The sequence below is a fragment of the Typopeltis vanoorti genome, chromosome 4, assembly GCF_054136105.1.
Source record: "Typopeltis vanoorti isolate ZY-2024b chromosome 4, IOZ_Tvanoo_1.0, whole genome shotgun sequence".
NCBI lineage: Eukaryota > Metazoa > Arthropoda > Arachnida > Uropygi > Thelyphonidae > Typopeltis > Typopeltis vanoorti.
Window position 1 is genome coordinate 105,871,211 of NC_143552.1, and position 18,790 is coordinate 105,890,000.

Genomic DNA, 18,790 nt, shown 5'->3' on the forward strand with positions numbered 1-18,790 from the left:
GTTGGTCGCTACTTTGCGAAGAATTTAAAAGAGTGTTGACGGCTGAAAGTATTTCTTTTAAGTTTCTTTTGCATCTCGATGACTGGGCCATCTTTGGCTTATGCAATTACCGAATATTTCTCTTTGTTTTGAAGTTCATTGTTACAAGCAATCATTATTGCAAATCAGGATACATTTATCTAACAATATTCAAACAATCTTCAGTCTTGTTTGGGAAATCAACACCTCCATTATAATGAAACATTATTTCATACGAAAACCCGCTATATATATATATATATATATATATATATATATACCAAAAGAAATGACAAAATAAATCGTCTCATTGTCTGACGTCCACATATCCGTACCTAGGTCTGGAATATTGCTTATATTCTTATTTCATCGCTAATATACTCAACTTATTCTTCCACATTATCCTAAGAATACAATTTAAGGATTGTTTAATACTTGGAGAAAAATTCGAAATAAAAGTGTCAGCAGTAGATGATAAATGAATAAACGGTTCTGCATTGAGAATAGCATATATTGATAGACTGATCGTTCTCAATTGGCGCTTGAGTACATAGAAATGACCACTGGAAGTGCCAACTGATGGCTGGTGAATGTGATCTATCTCACTTAGATAAAGCGGAGAATGAAATTCACATAATATTTCACTTTATATTGATGGAAAATAAACGGAGATGGATAAATATCGCTCAAATTTGCTTCTCTAGTAAATGGGGGGGAGAGCTTTGGGAGGGGCTCCTCAAATTTCCCCCAAAGCGTATTTCACTCACTTCATTTTCCTACTTGATCGATATGATTAAGTAAATATGAAATTATGAAATCGATAAATATGAAATTAAATGAATTATATATTTAATAAAAACTACTTAAAACTAAACACGTTTACGAAATTATCGATTTGATGCTAAAATATTTGAATTTTATTAATCAATGATGAAAATGTTCACCATCTACAACCGCCGTTCTTATGAACATTCTTATAACTTCACTCCTCCCTCCAATAGTTTCTTTTTAGTCCTTTAAAACAAAATCCATTAAATGCAATTGGTTATCAGGAGCGATTCGTCCAACTCTCAGTTCTTCAATTCTTGTTAAAGATAAATAATCTAAAATTTGCAAATCGTGTAAAATCGTTTGTCAAACACGAATGAAGGCAATAAGCCTAATTGACAAGTTTGGGATTCGGAAAGAAACATAATGCTCTTCTAAAGAAGGATGCATCACCTGTCGTTAAAAGTGACTGATTTTAATATTTTTATGGACGTTTGGTATTCACATTATATATGAATGATGTATATATGAATGATGTATTTATTGAGTAAATGACGTCATAAAAATATTGCTCTCTCTCTCTCTCTCTCTCTCTCTCTCTCTCTCTCTCTCCAATCCTCTTAAAACACGACAGGAAAATCAGCTGTCATCCATATGTAGTCTAGGTTCAAACTTATCGAATAACTTCCTCAATCTCTCTCTCTCTTTCTCTCTCTCCTCTTCCTCTTCGTTTCATTCCTTGTACTGTCATTCTTTGGATTAATTTCCTTTTCCCGTATTTCTTAAAATTAAGAAATAATTCAAAACCATCTCTGCATGAAATCTCTGACATGTGACTTTAAAAAAGGTTCGTAATTTTTACAAATTTTGAGAAAAAAAATTTTTTTTTCATAGAATCAATGAATATATTCTAACAAAGTAGAGAGGTAATGTAGAGGGTGTTATGCGAAACAGTTTCCACCAAAATGTCATTCATTATTTAAATCATTTTTACGAGCACTCAGTATAACAACTAAATATAATGAACATGCGATGTACGTGACACACCGAAGTTTATTATCAAGAAGAAACAAATCGAATATGTTTCTGGATATAAATTCTTTGAAAATTGCTGTATCATTTTAGTTGTCGAACCATATTCCAAAATGACACTTCCTTTCAACAAATATGTTCGCTTTTAAAGATGAGGTTCCTTCGAGGGGGTTGCGGGGCTGACAAGACTCGACAGAGTCAGAAGCTCTGCAATTCGGGAAACCCTCAATACTCAGCAGTTGCTTCTCCGTGTTGAGAGATCATAGTTACGTTGGTACGGGAACCTGGTCAGAATGCCACAAGAGAGGCTCCACCAGCAGGCCCTCTTTGCCAAGCCAGAGGGTGGGAGGCCACGTGGAAGGCCAAGGACTCGCTGGATAGGTTATATTCAAAACCTTGGGTGGACACGTTTGGGAGTCTCACCAGAACACCTGAACTTGGTGGCCGAGGATCGTGACCACTGGAAGTTCCTCTTGCAGCTGCTGCCCCCACTACCCAATTAGGAAAGGTGGGCCTTGAAGATTAATGAATGAATGAATGAATACAAAGATGTGATTCATATCAGGGCAATTGAACTTAAAGCCATTTTTAATGTGCGTTTTAGAAATTCATAGAAGATTTATTAATTCGTTTTGCTCATCTTTTCATACACCTCAGTTCTAGTTTGTCATAATAAAATGTGGTAACAGGGATATTTTAATAAAATGTGTCTACACCAAACTCAATTTTGGTTTTCATTTCATTGTTTTTTTTTAGCAAAATATGGCAAAATTTTAAAAAGTTTAAGCTCCAGTTTCATTTCAATCAAAAAATTTAAAAACAAATTTAAACGACAAAAGTTTGAAAAAATATATTAAATTATATATTATAGCGGCTCCGTAGCGCAATTGGAAAATCGACGGTACATCGCGCCCTTCGATTGTGATAGGTCTAAGTTCAATTCTCGTCGCGACGGGAGGAATCTTTATCTGGACGATTTTCAATCGAAGGTGAGTTAGCCGATCTCATACGAAGGTAGCAGGGTTTTTTCTTCCGGAAACTAGGGTTTTTCATCCCGCATACAGACAAATCGGCCCTTCAGAACACACGCAATTTACAGACAAAAAATACTAGTTGTAGTGGTGGTGGAGGTGGGCTAGATGGAGATGATTCGTAGTAGATGTTCGGTGTAGTGGTTGAGAAAGTTGTATCAATTGAGACAGTTGAAGGTGTCCTCCCGCGATGAGTCTTCGGACTCCTTGGAGGTGTCAGGAATAATAATAATAATAATAATAATAATAATAATAATAATAATAATAATAATAATAATAATAATAATATGTCATAAACCACAATTAATAAGCTGTCGACAGAACATAAGCCATAAACAGATTCAGTTGTGGCCATAATGAATAGTGTCACTTGTAGACAAGCTATTAAAATGCAGCTTTTTATGAATTCCTTGATTATTTTCATGCTTTCTAGCTTATACACTATAGATGGGAGCCTCCATAGCTCAGTCAGTATTAACAATATCCTTTGGTTGTTGGACAAACCTGGATTGAATTCCGTCTGGAAGGCGAAGAACCTTGACAAGAACCTTTTGACTGATAGTCAGTTAGACGGTCTCGTACTGCAGCGGAAGGCTTTTTCTTCTCGGAAACTATTACAAAAAAAAAAAAAAAACTGTGATAACTCGATAAACTTAGTGGCGATACAAATTTTAACAAATTTTGTCAGTATCAATTTCAATAAAGTCGTAGATCCAAGCGAAGTTATAGTATACGCACAGATAAAACAAATCTAATAATGTCATAATTATTTGAATTTTTTTAAATGACTCGCGCTCATGAAAGATTATAAATCCATAGTAAATTGGCGTAGTGGGCGGCCGAAGGATTTATTATAATTTTATTTATTATTATTTATTATTATGTGTTTTATATAATCTGGAAACTGCGTTCTAGAAATCAAACTTGTAACAACTTTTTCAAGCCACTTCAGTCCCTCAAAAGCAAGAAGATGATTTCATATCGAATGATTAAATTTATATCATATCTAAAGATGATCCCCAAATCCTTGCTTACTACGAAATTCGAAGCCGCAGCCCGTTGGTTGGAGGAGCCTTTATACGTTAACCATTCGGTCAACAAGGCAGGCAAATAATCAAATATTAGCAGAGATCGCTGAGAAAATATAAAAGTATATAAGTTATACCAAATATTATATTATTAAATTGATAATATAATTACAGACTCTGCCACTTATCCTTCTGCTGGCAATCAATTTAACGAGTATGCTAACTTGCAAAAAAGTTGTGGATAATGCTATGACGCACAAGTTTTTAAGCTTTAAGGGATTATAATTTTGCAATCGGGAAAACATCATTAACATGAGCGTCGTATTAAAACATAGCATGCGGCTATCGTTAGGTTTATAGCTTAATTAATTTGCATTTGCGTTTACACGAACACGCGTGATACTATAAATGTTTCATCATATGCAAATAATGCCTTGCATAATTATATACTGCGTAATTATTTAGACTATTTAATTATTGATTAATATTTATATATAATTAATAAAACGCCTTACCGAGTAATAATGATTAGAAAAATATTTTTGTGTTAGAGAATAAACAACAGTCTCATAAAAAGAACAAAAATATAAAGAAATAGACAAACTCTTTTCAAATTAAACATAACGTTGATATTCGGTATAAACGGGAACCAGCATGAGCGCCATCTGAAGTGCGAAAATAAGTATCTGCGCTATTTAATTAATTACCATTTTTAATATATGCAAATTCAAGGGAATGTAATGACAAGAAATATAAGGTTATTGTACTCTTTGTGCTTGTTAGCTCCTTTCTTAATGCAGCAGAAGATGTCATTTTCTCCGCAAATCCTAAAGGATTTGTGGAGAAAATGAGAGTACATTAAAGAGGATTATTTGAATCAGGGTAATTCACTGTAAACAGCTTGGCAAGAGATTTTCTAAACCAGCATTTCTCTCTCTAATGTTCCTTTCGGTAAAATGAACTAACATTGGTTACGAGAAAATGCCGTCTTCATAAAATCAGATAAATAAATTTATCTTGTTTGGTTGGCTTCAAACTTAGCTTTCACTCTTCTCAATGCAACTGCCCAGAAAGTTAAGCAAACAAAGTTTCTCTTTGAGAAAAGATCATTTTCAAGCTGATCCACGTTACAAAGCAACCAAATAATCGAAGTAAAATCTCATTGACAACGAAGGTCAGCTAATCCCCGAGAAGTGCTTCCTCTCTTATAAGATGGATGAGCTCTTTTATCTTCACTCGATGCGTGCGCGTCGGCTACTGCATGGAACTTGCGATCGAAACTGGTATTCGATTTTCACAAATCTAACGGGACTTATCTGGGTTAAAGCTGACACTTTCACTGCATCAGATGGATGAAAATGCAAGTTTTGATAAGAAATGACGTCTGTGAGCCATTTTAGCGATGTTTTTCTGAAATATTTACGACCAATCATTTTTTTATCAAAAAACATCACATCATTAGATGGTTGAATATTCTCTGGAATTCAAGAATTCATGAGGGGTGTTTCTCTTTGTCCCGTGTTTTATTACAGAGTTAGTAACCGTTACTGATAAGACAAAGAAGAAAATAAAAGACTTAAAAAATAACAGTTTGCCTTCCATAACATCGATTCAGCATATCTTCATTACGGTTATGAATGATTGACACAAAGCTCTCTTGAGGTGCGAAGGACTTATTAAAAAATTAGATAAATGTAAGAAAGATTTAAAATAGGAGTGGTGTACATTGAAATTGAGATGAACTGCAAATATAATAAACATATCAATGCATATGCCATTGTATATGAGGTCATTGATTAGATTAATAACCTCATATTTTGTAAGTTCCTCAAATCAGTATGTCATAATCGGTTGAATCAATATTTGAATGCAATTTTTCGATGTTTTTTAAGTCAAATAACCGATTTATTGAGTTTTCTTTCAGTCATCATCAAGATCAGCTGTAGATTAACTACCGGAATGATCAACTATTCCCATGTAGATGTTGCAGATTTAGTTATAAATCACTGACTGGTTCTTTCTCTACTCCCACATGGAAACCAGAACCAGTCCGTGATTTGTAAATCAACGAGCTAATTCAGTCGGAATTTTCCCACTCTATATTCCATCCTGAAATTATGGAGAACTCTCCTTTTAAAAATCACGAATGAAGCCGAGTGCTTAAAGTTTCTCAATTATAATATACCGAAATGCATCTTAATCCAATTGTTTATTTTTTATCTAATTAAGATATCTAACCTGTAACTTAATTCCCTTTTTTCTCTTGCATCCTTTCTTATTGATGAATTTCTTCTAAAATTATTGTTAAGTCCAGTTTTCTGATAAGTTTTTAAATAATGAACATCACCTTTAACAGGCTTAAAAGAAAATTAAACTGCGGATCATTGGTTGCTTCTCTGGAGTTTGAGCGCGATTTTTATCAGTACAGGATTTATCGCTTCAGCAATAATAAAATCAATTATGATCTTTTGTTTAGGTTAATTGCATAAACTTTCCAAATTCCAAAAGAGTTTTACAAGCGTTTTTAAAATGACAAGGAGAGGATTAAAGCGACAATCTGTTTCTAAGGAAATGAAAAATAACAACCAAAGAAACAAAGGCTATAAAGCCAGTGTACATTTGTCTCACTCAATATCGACAATGCCCTTTGATTGGAATGACTGGAATTCTAATCTTGTCTAGGACGATAGAACCTTTATATAGGATTTTTTTAGCAGAAGGAGGTATTTTTCTCCCATAAAATCGTTTCTCAGTCTTCAAAACAGGAAAAGCACGCGCACACACACACACGCACACACACACACACACACACACACACACACACACACACACACACACACACACACACACACACACACACACACACACACACACACACACACACATTATTATAGCCTTTGTTGCTTCGGCCATGATTTAGACCGACCAATGAAATACGTAAGTTCCAAAGGTTTCTGGCCTGACATAAAAAAATTTACATTTTGAAACGCCGTGCGTAACAGATAGATAGCACCATTTATGTGGAGGTTAGTGTACCGGTTTCAACTCTCTAGGTCTGTCATTCAGTTGGAGGCACGTTTGACTAACATGTGGCATGCTAAGTGGCTGTAATGTTAACAATTGAGTACCGCGCTGTGATAAAGTTTTTCACCAAAGAACGGCTTTCTTCAAGGGCTATCAAACAGCGACTGGATGGCGCTTATGGGGAAGCTTCTCCTTAACATTCCGCTGTGAAGGAATTGGGCTAAACAGTTTCGCCTAGGAAAAAAGCGCATCGAAGATGATCCTCATGATGGTCGGCCTGTGGAAGTGATGACTGAGGAAACTGTCTCTTGATGAGGAGGAATTGCTCAATGACAGATGGCTGAAGCTCAAAGAAATCTCAGCAACATTGGGACTTTCTATAACAACCGTCTTTCGCATCATTCACGAGAAGCTTCGCATGACGAAGGTCAGTGCAAAGTGGGTGCCCCGACTTCTATCTTCAATTCAGAAGTATCGTGTGATCTGTTCCTGCAAGTTTTAAGAGCTTTGCCAAGGGAATCAGAGAGAAGTACTGGAATCCATTGTCACTGGAGATGAAACCATGGTCCTTTGTTGTGATCTTTTTTCCAAAAGGGAATCCATAGAGTGGCGCAAACCAGGCGAAGTATCGCCGAGAAAAGCCAAGGTCGCTCAAATCCACTAAGAAGATCATTGCAACAATCTTTTGGGATTGACGGGGAATTCTATTGATTAACTTCAAGGAAAGGAATACCACTGTCGATGCAGAATATTGTGCTTCATTCCTGCACAAACTGCGCGACGCCATAAAGGAGAAGAGACGAGGAATGCTGAGTCATGGTGTTCGCCGGTTTCACGAATATTCCAGTCTTTACGGCTATTGGTGTGAAGGCTGAAGAGAAGGACAGTGGTTTCCAGGAGATTGACCACCCTACAGCCCAGATCTAGCATCCAGTGACTACTATTACTACTATTACTATCTCTTCTCAAAACTGAATAAAGACCTTCGAGGAAGAAAATTTGCAGATGACAATGAGGTGAAAGTTGCAGTTTTAGACCATTTTGCAGACTATTTTTTCAAGGGCATAGAAATGTTAATTCAAAGATGTGAAAAGTGTATTGAAGTAAAGGGAGATTATGTTGAAAAGTGACAGTTGCTTTCTTTCTATTACCTTCAAAGGTTAGTTAAGCCTGAAATTTATGGAACCACCCTCGTACTACATTTCTTAATTTGTGTGTGTGTGTGTGTGTGTGTGTGTGTGTGTGTGTGTGTGTGTGTGTGTGTGTGTGTGTGTGTGTGTGTGTGTGTGTGTGTGTGTGTGTGTGTGTGTGTGTGTGTGTGTGTGTGTGTGTGTGTGCGTGCGCGCGCGCGTGGAGATGGCTGTGTTCTTTCTTTCTTTCCGGTTTAACCTTACTGTGAGATGAAAAAATCCGAATTTATGTGAGAACGAAATTCTGCTAACTCTGTAGGAGACTAGCTAACTCACCATCAGTTGAAAAGACCTTATAAAAGTTCTTCTCAATTACTTAACCGAATTCAAACTCATATCTTTCTAACCAAAGAACATCTACGAGACCGAGCTGTGCTGTGGAACCTTGACTGCAGCTATCCACTTTATATGAACTGTATATGACGAATATAATCGAACTATCAGCTTTTAAAAGAAACAAAATAACGCATTCTATATCATAAATGTGTCATTTAACAATGATAAGCAGTTACAGAGTAGCAAATTGACTGCACGAAAATATGTAAATTATAGAAACACATCACAAGCTACGACAAGATCTTAAAAAGAAACTTAAATGGCTGTAGTAAAGAATGAATGATAATGGTTCGTTACGGTTCTTGGGAGAGTAATAAGCAGAATAATTAATTTCCGTTTCAGGAACTTCCAGTTTAAATAATGCTACACAGTACATACGTAATGGTCGTCATTAACAATAATTGCTCATAATCAATAATGAGGTTAGAGACTGCAGTTGAACACCGCCAGGAAGGAAATACACTTTAGAAATATTCGAACATTTCAATGGGATTTAAAAAAATAAATTTCGGGCATTGTTCTTAACGATCGGGTTGTTCAAATAAACCGAAATTCGTCTTTGGAAAGAGAAGTTTTAAGTCGGAAAAATAGTCATCGACTGAGAATGGAAAAATTACGAAATACTCGACGAAACGGTACTGCATGTGACAGAGAAATTAAAAGTATCTTAACAATTACTCTGTTAAGAATATTCACTTCCGCTTCATGCGTCTATCTTAGATTAAATCCTCTTAACTAATTCTAGTGTCTTAAGAAAATGCAATCAACTGAAAGACGAGATTAGACAAGCAGAATCCAATGGATCTTACTTATTCACATTTAGTGCCCTATAAAAGTGGGGAAAAAATATAATTTTATACAGAACAGTGCCATTCCTGTTTGAAAGGAACTTAAAATAAATTTTAAGATCGGAATCTTTAAAAGAAACAGAGCTTACGTGAGAAATTTTCTGTTTCAAGTTTATCCTGCTTTTCTCTCATAGCGAACGAATGCAAAAGGTTACTGTTAAGCCACTTGGCTTAATACAGAGGCAATAAAGAATGGTTAGAATTGTCTATTTAGTTATAATGTGTCTTGTCTGCGTATTCTGTTTTTGATAGTGGAACAGGAATCCCAGAATGTAAGATTTAGAGAACACATGGACTGAACAATCCATTGTTTTCTAAAGTATTCTCCCTTCAAACGTTCTCAGAGAGAAATAAAGAGACGAATGCTCTATCCCTACTGGTATTCTTCCCTTCGACACATGAGAACCTTTCTATTCCACTCTCATGAGAGATGCATTCATCAAAATGACGTATTCAGCGCGACCCACAACGATAGCGGTAATGCACAGTGCTTATAGTCTGTTGATGGATCCGCCTATAGTCAGTTTGCTGGTATTGTTATATAAAAAACTGGATTAATGTAATCATCAATGCAACAGAATTCATGCACAATGACACCTCATGCATTATCACTATATTCAATAATGACACTCATTCATTATCTCACCTTTCAACTGCTGTTGCAATTTGAGCTACACTTTAAACGCCCAATTAGTCGATAATACAAACGGGTCTTTCTCCCATTGCTTTTAATAATAATAATAATAATAATAATAATAATAATAATAATAATAATAATAATAATAATAATAATAATAATAAAGCGATGGAAAAATAAACCATTGCATGGCCAATTTCTTAGAGATAGTGAGGACAAAATTGACGTATACAAGACGTGGCAATGGCTACAATATGGACATATTAAAAAAGAAACAGAAGGATTTATTCTAGCAGCTCAAGAACAGGCATTACAAATTAATGCAATGAAAGCAAAAATTTTGAACATCAATAATAACAGCAAATGCAGATTATGCGATCAGAAAGATGAGACTATAGAACATCTAATCAGTGCCTGCAGCAAGATAGCTCAAACTGACTATAAATACCGCCATGATCAAGTGGCCAAAATAATTCATTGGCATGTATGCAAAAAATATGGCTTTCCTACATCTGATAATTGGTGGCAGCATAGAATAGAGACAGTAATGGAAAACGAAACAGTAAAAATTCTCTGGGACTTTCGAATACAAACTGATCGGCATTTGGAACACAATAGATCTGACATCAGAATTATCGAACATCGACAGGTTTGGATTATTGATATCGCAGCACCCAGTGATAACAATGTTATCAACAAAGAATTGGAAAATATTACTAAATATCGAGATCTGGCAATCGAAGTTGGTAGGTTGTGGCTTAAACACACCAAAGTTATCCCAATGGTTATCGGTGCACTTGGCGCAATTTCAAAGAAGCTATCCAACTATTTACGGCAATTAAACATCAACGAAGTGACCTCATATGACCTACAAAAAACAGCATTACCTGGAACAGTCCATATTTTACGACGCTACCTGACAGACTATTCTTAGATTCTTGGGTAGAATCTGAATTGTTCTGTATCACCAGTCAAATTGTTGTTTAAATAATGTTGTTTAAATCTTGTTTTGACTGTGTATCAATTATGTAAATAATAATAATAATAATAACAACAATAACAACAACAATTAAAAGCTCTCTCTTCCTGGTTTTTCAACATCATGCTTTCCTTTATTGTATGTAGTTTTTTTTATCACTCTTCTTTTACAGCAAAATGAGTTCTGTGTAATTGGAGTTCTATCATTTATTACTTTGTTAAGGCGGGAAATGGCGCCATCTGTAACAATTAAATAATCAAATTTTTCAACAAAGTTATATTCTATCTGTTTAGTAAGGAAGCCGAGGAACAGCAATCAGTAGCAACAAAAATCAGTGTTAGTAATTAATATAAATAAGTCACAAGCAGTCATTTCAAGTACATCAGTTCAACCTACCTTATTTTAGTATATTATTGTAGCATTTTCTATATATGTATTCTGTAATTCTATATATATATATATATATTTTCATAATTTAGATAGTAATCTAATTTAAAAGAAAGCTAAAGCGACTTGATAAATTTTAGCAAAATACCAAACGTCAAATTTCATAAAAAATCAATACAACTTTATTGGCATATTGATGAACTAACAAAAACAGCAGCGGAAATTTCAAGTTATCGTTTTTTTTTAATTCTGTTGTGAGGTTTAGTTGCAGTTACTACTGTAGCAACTCAGGCTATAAGGTTCAGTATCTTAACAGCGTGGATTCTAAGGCAGGTTTGCCTGTTTTGAGGAATGTAAAACCTCGAATTATCAGGAAAACTCTTCTATCTCCGCGTGAGATTGGCAAACCCATTTTTTTTTTTTTTACTTTTATTACACTCTTCATATGGTAATATGACATAATAATCCTTCTTACCAGGTTATTATGCTATCACACTGGCATTAACATTTAGTCACCTCATTTTCTTTGCTATAATACTGTCTTCTGTTCGTATTGTTGATCATAGTAACAGACAGAACTTTTAAAAACCACGCTTATCTTTCCCATTCAATATTTCCTAGTGTGAAAATAGAGAAAAGAAACGAAATAAAAGGATTTTCTTTTCTGGCCAATATATTAAATCTCAGAAAAAGTTTCATTGAGTTTGAAGCCAACAATGGCCAAGTTACTGAAATAACGAGCTTGTTAAAAGTTCTGTTTTGAAGTACATGAAAAGAATGTAATGATGTCGTGAGTTGAAATGTCGGTCGTATTGTGAAAATGAAATCCTCCGTGATTGACGTTCAATTAATAGTTCGTATTGAACCTTTTCAAACACGCTCCATTAATTTATCAAGAAACTGTTTTTCACTTATATAGCTTTTTTTTTCTCGTTCCAATCTCGCAGTCGGATCCGAAATATAAATTATACGCAAATGGTAGCCAATTACAAGGTACACAAAGTACCTATTATGGTCACTCCGACTATTAAAGACAAATTTCTTCTTTTTTTTTTCCCTCTTCGCAACAAGGAACCTTACCTGCATTATATAAAGGCTCATTTTGATCTTTTTCACCGTTTCCATAGTTACGCGCCATTACGTTCTCCTCAGACTCTGAAACACTACATCATTCCTCGTTCTCTCCTTTAGCAACCGTTTAAAGTCTCCCTAAACTGAGCACTGCCTTTAAGTGCCTCGTTAGCTTTCCAGAAGGAGGTATTAACCGCGAACTCAGTAATAGCACTCACTAGTGGGAGTCTGAAACAAATTAAAGTGTTTACGATAGAATCTCTCTCTCTCTCTCTCTCTCAAACTGGTTCTCTCAGTTATCCTTAGTGGGGGGGTCCACGCCAGATTTATCAAGAAGTCTATCTGAACTGCTGAAGTTTATTGAAATCTGTTCCGCCCTCTGGTGAGTGTTTATGGTGGAATTGTCAATCTCTTAGGAATTGCTCCTAAATTAGTACGTGCTGCTTCGTTCGGTAGTGTGGAGTACTTGACTGGAAGTATCGTTCCCACCAGCAATCTGTTGAAGCTGAAGAAATAATAAAAACATTCGAAGTTTCATGGATTTGATCAAAAATTTATTCAAAATAATACAGTGCTATTTAAAGGCAATATCAAAATAATATAATATGACAAGGACGCTCTCAAAACACTTCATTATTGTTGTTGTTATTAATCGTGATGAGGTTTTCATTTGGTTTGCAGATGGCCAATAAATTTACTATAACTGCTTAGGCCATTCAAAATAAGATGTACTTATTTTCGCTGCCAGAAAATTCAACCCAACCCAACTCCTTTTATCTGTATATCATATGGTATGTAACTATGATCTGCTGGTAATAATTACAAATAAAAATAGCACGAAATATTACACCTCAATATTTATATTGTCTTTTACCATTTAAATGACGTCATCATTAGTTAGACTTTCATTATTGATCTAACGTAGAACATCTTAATTACATGCTCGGAATAGAAATGAAAATTTTAAATAACTCCAAAGCGAGCTGTATGAGTGTAGTATTAATAAATATAAAGATATATACATCACTATTCAACGACTATATTGTTACAGTTTCTATGGTAATTCAACTGTCGTAGTTTCTATTCTGATATCTAGCAACTTTCCACTACATTAGTGATGGTAGAGACTTTAAATATCTTTCAACTTCTACATATCAAATTTAGAAGGTGAAAGACAGTAGGCAAGTTGTAAAATTCCAACTACCATTGCGCAACATGCTGCATTACTAATGATTGTGAGTTTAACTGATATAAATTGTAAATTATAATAGCATTCATCAAACAAAAGGAAAAGAATGCCTTCATCAGTGTGCGCTTTAGGATATCATTTAGAATATAATAATATATTATTCGAGTTATTTTGAATTACGAGCAAAGTAACTAAGGCTATGAAGCTAATCTAGGATTCTGTTAATTGTTTGTATTGTTCTTCTGGCAGGTGTGCTTACTGGAAATAAAAATCCCTTATCCGCATGGCATCGGCTAATTTATCCTCACTCAAAAGCCCTTATAAATTCTCTTCGCTTCCACGGGATTCGAACCCAGGCTTTCCAACAAAAGGACATTATTGATAGCAGCTGAAAATAACCGTGGAAGCACTGATCAACCAATAGCGACACAGCATTCTTTAAAAAATAAATAAATAACCCTTCTCTCCTTCAATGTAAACGCTTTTTTTTTTCGTTTTATCATCCGGACCTGCATAATAATATTTAATTTAAAAAGAATTAATTTTATAATTATCTCTTTCAACTGAAATTGTTTTAGCTCATCGTCACATACGAAAAATTGAAGCTTTTCACGGTTATTATGTACATTTAGTTTTCTCTTGATTAACGAAATTTTGGCACTTAACATCGCTTATACTTGAGAGCAACACTACCCTTTGGTACTGGTTGGTATTGCCAACCAGCTAGGGGCTATGAGGTTAGTGTATTATGTCTAAATTGTATGTTGTCTACAACGGATTTTTCTTTTTTGTCTTTTTTCTTTTTTTTTTTTTTGTTAGGCGTTAAAGCTCTTTCACCTGCGTATCATCATTATCAGCAGCAGCCATTTTTTTGTCCACCACTAGACGAAGGCCTTCTCCAATTTCCCTCATTTTGTGCGATCTTAAGTTCCAGTCATCTGTTTAATCTCATCCTCTCACCGTCTCTTTGATCTTCTTGTAGCTCTCTTTTCATCACTTGGATACCATTCAGATATCAACTTTGTCCATCTGTGAGTGTTACTTCTTGCAATATGACTTGCCTATCTTTTAATGGCTAGTATAATGTGGCTCACCATAATCTGAGCTCTGATTCAAGTATTGCACTTTTTATCATGAATGGTAATACCGAGCAATAATCTTTCCATTGTCCTCTGAGTAGTCCTCAACTTGTTGGTCAATATTTTACTCAAAGTCCACGTTTCACTTCCATATGTCATGATTGGAACTGTCGCATCATTTTCTTTTAAGACAGACTGGGATGTTTCACGGTGTTTCCCAACCCCCGTAGCTCACCTTAGTTAGCTGATTCACCTTCATCTCAAAAGCATTTATAAAGGTTCCTCGAATTCTAGACTGAATTCAAACTAGTATTTAAAGACTTTTCAACAGAAAGGTAGGCGTTTTATCGTCTCGCAGTGTCCTTAGATAATTTCCTACTTTAACTAGGAAATCGCCTAAGGACATCGATTGTTCTTAAATCTGCGTGAGGTTTGCTAATGTTGATAATATTGACATTTCCTGTTAGAAATGAGAATTAAAAAAGAAAAGAAAATGACTAAACATCCAGGTCTTCTAAAAAGAACACTGCAAGCAAACCTATTGTTGTCATGGAAACAAACACCACATCACATCAGTCAATAACAAGAGGAGAAAAAAAGTAATTACACAGCGACAAACGTACTATATAATTTTCCTTAAAATATCTATTGTTTATTAAAATTTAAAAAGGTTCAAATTTTAAAAGGAATACATTGAAGTACTTTTAATGGTAATATAGTATTTATTGTGTTTTATACTAGAAAACCCAGGGAAATTAAAGTCAGATCTTTTATTTTATTTAAATAGCCTAGCAGAAAATATGATCGCCTAGTTTCAAATGCCGAATATAATCCGTGAATGTTGTCGTTATTTAGTCTATTTAAAATTCAAATATCAAAAGTATTAGAAGGAGATCCACAAAACGTAAATACGATTGCTAATTCACAGCTTATTCTGAATAGTAAATCATATTTTGTAGGATCTGTCGATTTTCTACTCCGAAATTCCTCATGTGTCTCATTTTTCCAAACCCGAAAGTAATCTTTAAACGAAGTACACTCGCATCGCGACCAAAAATGGAGTTCTCCAATACCCGGATGTTATTTTAACCAACGCCATTCACAAGAGCTCAGTCAGCTTGATATAAAGAGGCGAATACGGCTAGTCGATCGTTTGCATTATAGGTGCCAAGCTTAACAACTTCCCAGGAATGCTTTCCTGCATCATACTGATACGCTGGGGAATTCTTTCAGCCATCAAAATGCAGAGAAGATGAAGAAAGCACAGGAGAATTTTTCTCTCTCTTACTCCTCTACTTGCATCAGTGCCACACAATTTTCCTGAGCAAACGACTGTAATTGCCTTACCTACTTGGAATAAAAAGCTATTGAATAAGTCTCATAGTCAAAAAAAAGAACTTAAAATGACGGTGAAATTCTACTCCTGGGAAAAAGATGGAAATGATAAAAGTCGTATGGAAAGTACGGAGCACTTATTTAGAAAGAGAGAGAGAGAGAGAGACAGAGAAGGCGCTTCTTTTTCAGCCACTTGTTGAGGTTTCCGGCGTAAAGCAGAAGCACTTACAACAACAATTTAGTGCAGCTGCTAAAGAGCGTGTTTTTGTTATCATGGACCTGCCTACTCATTATCGTTGAATCAATTTATTTGGGTTTTGCTGTGTCATATTACTTTGCTTAGGTTGAAGTTGTTAACTCGTTTTATTAACGTTTTACATCGTTTCTACCATATTAAGTTGCATGGTTTTAATAATGTTAAAGCGACTCATTTAATAAGTAGAAAGTCAGAATATTTTAGCTAAATGAAAACTGCGGAAAACTGCAAAAAAAAAAAAAAAAAAAACATATTTTCTTATGAGTTAGAATTAAATGTGCTCTAGTTAAAGAAATGAATTCACTGTGAAGTTAAAACGGTGTTTGCTAATTATAAAGGAACTACTAAAAGTTTAAATTAAACGAAAGAATGAGTTTCTAGTTAAGATTAACTTTACTTTTCAACATTTTTGATATATATTTATTATCAACTTCCCCACTGCTAAAATTAGAGATCTGTCAGTATGTCAGTCAGTCTGTAACAAATATAGAATCCATTTGTGATCTTTTGGTGAGGCAGGCCCCTCATTTAAGATAATTATTGGAAATATATTATATTATTAGAGCCTGTGTAGCTCAGTGGATGTGGCGTTCGCAAACTACGGCGCTTGACCGCACGAAGGAAGATCTGGTTTTTCGAATCTCTAGTCGGCGACTAAAGGAAATTTTCCTAAGCCTTTTTTCGACCGGTTCCCGAGTTAGTCGATCTTTCGCAAGGGCAAGCAGGTTTTTTCTCCCGGTTTTTCGTCCCGTAAACTCAAGAAAATCGGCCATAGAACCCCACTCTATTTCAGACATTGAATATATTGTGTTAGGGTTAGGGACTACAAAATGGCGGCACTTGTTGAGCCGTCTCTTCCCTTTTAATTAGCGATAGCTTTGGGCCAGCTATCTCTGATTGGGTACCAGTGGAGATTGAACTGTCCACTCAGTCTCCAAAAGTTAGAAAGGGCTAAAACGGCCTCGCCTTATCCCTATATGGGAATAACAAGGCATTATTTAAATATTAAACAATATTTAAAAAATACGTGATATATTTATTATTTATACTTTTACAACAAAGAAACTCATTCTAAATAAGTTTTTCTCGCTTTTTGTTCGGTAAAATCTTCCAAAATGTTTAATTCATCTTTCATTTTTTGCATCGGGGCCCAATCGACTTAAACCTGGTTCTACTATCATTTAGAAGACTCTATTAGAAAACCAAGAAGGAAAAAATCAAGATTTTAATTTTTAATATATTTTTATTTCAGTTTAAATGAATATAAAACTCTAAATGTTGTATATATGCTGAAAGAAGATATACAATTAATAACAATAATTAAATAAGAGTTTGATTCTTCTGAATAGTTTCGGACGCGAAGAATCATTATGGGGGCTTTTCCATCGAAGGTGAGTTTGTTGGTTTCATATCAAGGTGACAGAGTTTAACTCTTTCACACTGGGGAATTCATTTCGTAAGACAGGAAAAGAATAAGTCAATTAATAAATACAGTACATTAAACTTATTGCGGTAGTTGCATCTGAATCATCCATAACCTCATTTGAACCATTTACTTACAATTTCTTGAAAGTTATAAATAAATAATAATGTTATAAATTATGTTAAAAAGTTATAATAATGTTTTAAATAAATAAATAATTTCTGATTTAATGGTCCAAGATGAAGGGCATCTATTATTACTATGTTTAAAAACTGCCAAAAAAAAATGAAAACAGCAGGAAACACAAACTCAAATAAACACAAACTACTTGTCTGTGAAACGACACAATTTATATAGTTGATTAAATTGTAAAGCGACACCACAATGAATTATAAATAACACAATCTAATGCTATATGAAGTGCAATGTTCTGATTACAAAGGCATAAACAATAATTATACCGAAACATAACATTAATTTATTGACATACTCAACTGCTTTTTTCTTCAACATTTCAAAATTGCAAATATGACAAACCTCGCACAACAACCAAATTGCAGTGTCATGTCATGAATTTTATAAAGAGAAATTAACTTACTTCTCCTGATATATACAGGAAAATACGCAGAGAACAGAGAAATACACTTGAGCAGTAGATGGAGTAGTATGATATCAGTGGAGTAATGTGAAGATGGAAGATCATGTAGCGTAGAGACGGTAGATTATGTGCTTTAGGGTGCTCTCCGATGATAAGTCCTTGGACTCTGGAAATCTTAAATAATAATAATAATAATATATTTTTTATAACTTTGTGATTCCTACTGAAATCTGAGTTTGTTATAGGCATATATGTGGTTTGAATTAAAATATGTGTGTGTGTTGAATTTAAACGTGTTGTTATAATCATATCCAATTTCTAAGCTACCGGACCTTGATTATTAATTTTGTATGATTTTTATTGTTCTTTCTTTTTTTTAACAGGATGCGAACCACCATCAAACTCGACAGCTTGACCGCATTAGAGGAGGTGAAGTTTTTCGTCGTTTCAGCGGCGACGATGCTTCTCGTTCACTAGATTCGTTAAGAGGCGGGATCGTTCTTCGCTCTCCAGTCGACAAAATTGGTGGAGAAGAAGTACTACGATCGCTTGACCGACTCA

At 34.7% G+C, this 18,790-nt stretch overlaps 1 protein-coding gene across 1 annotated transcript in view; it reads left to right on the forward strand.

Moving 5' to 3' along the window:
* The window catches only part of LOC150107574 (uncharacterized), a 60,836-nt gene that overhangs the window by 41,311 nt on the left and 735 nt on the right, over nt 1–18,790 (forward strand). The window contains exon 2 of the mRNA XM_090391394.1: nt 18,613–18,790. This exon is cut by the window's right edge and continues 735 nt beyond it. Coding sequence (XP_090247520.1) covers nt 18,613–18,790 — 178 coding nt within the window. The remainder of the gene's footprint in view (nt 1–18,612) is intronic.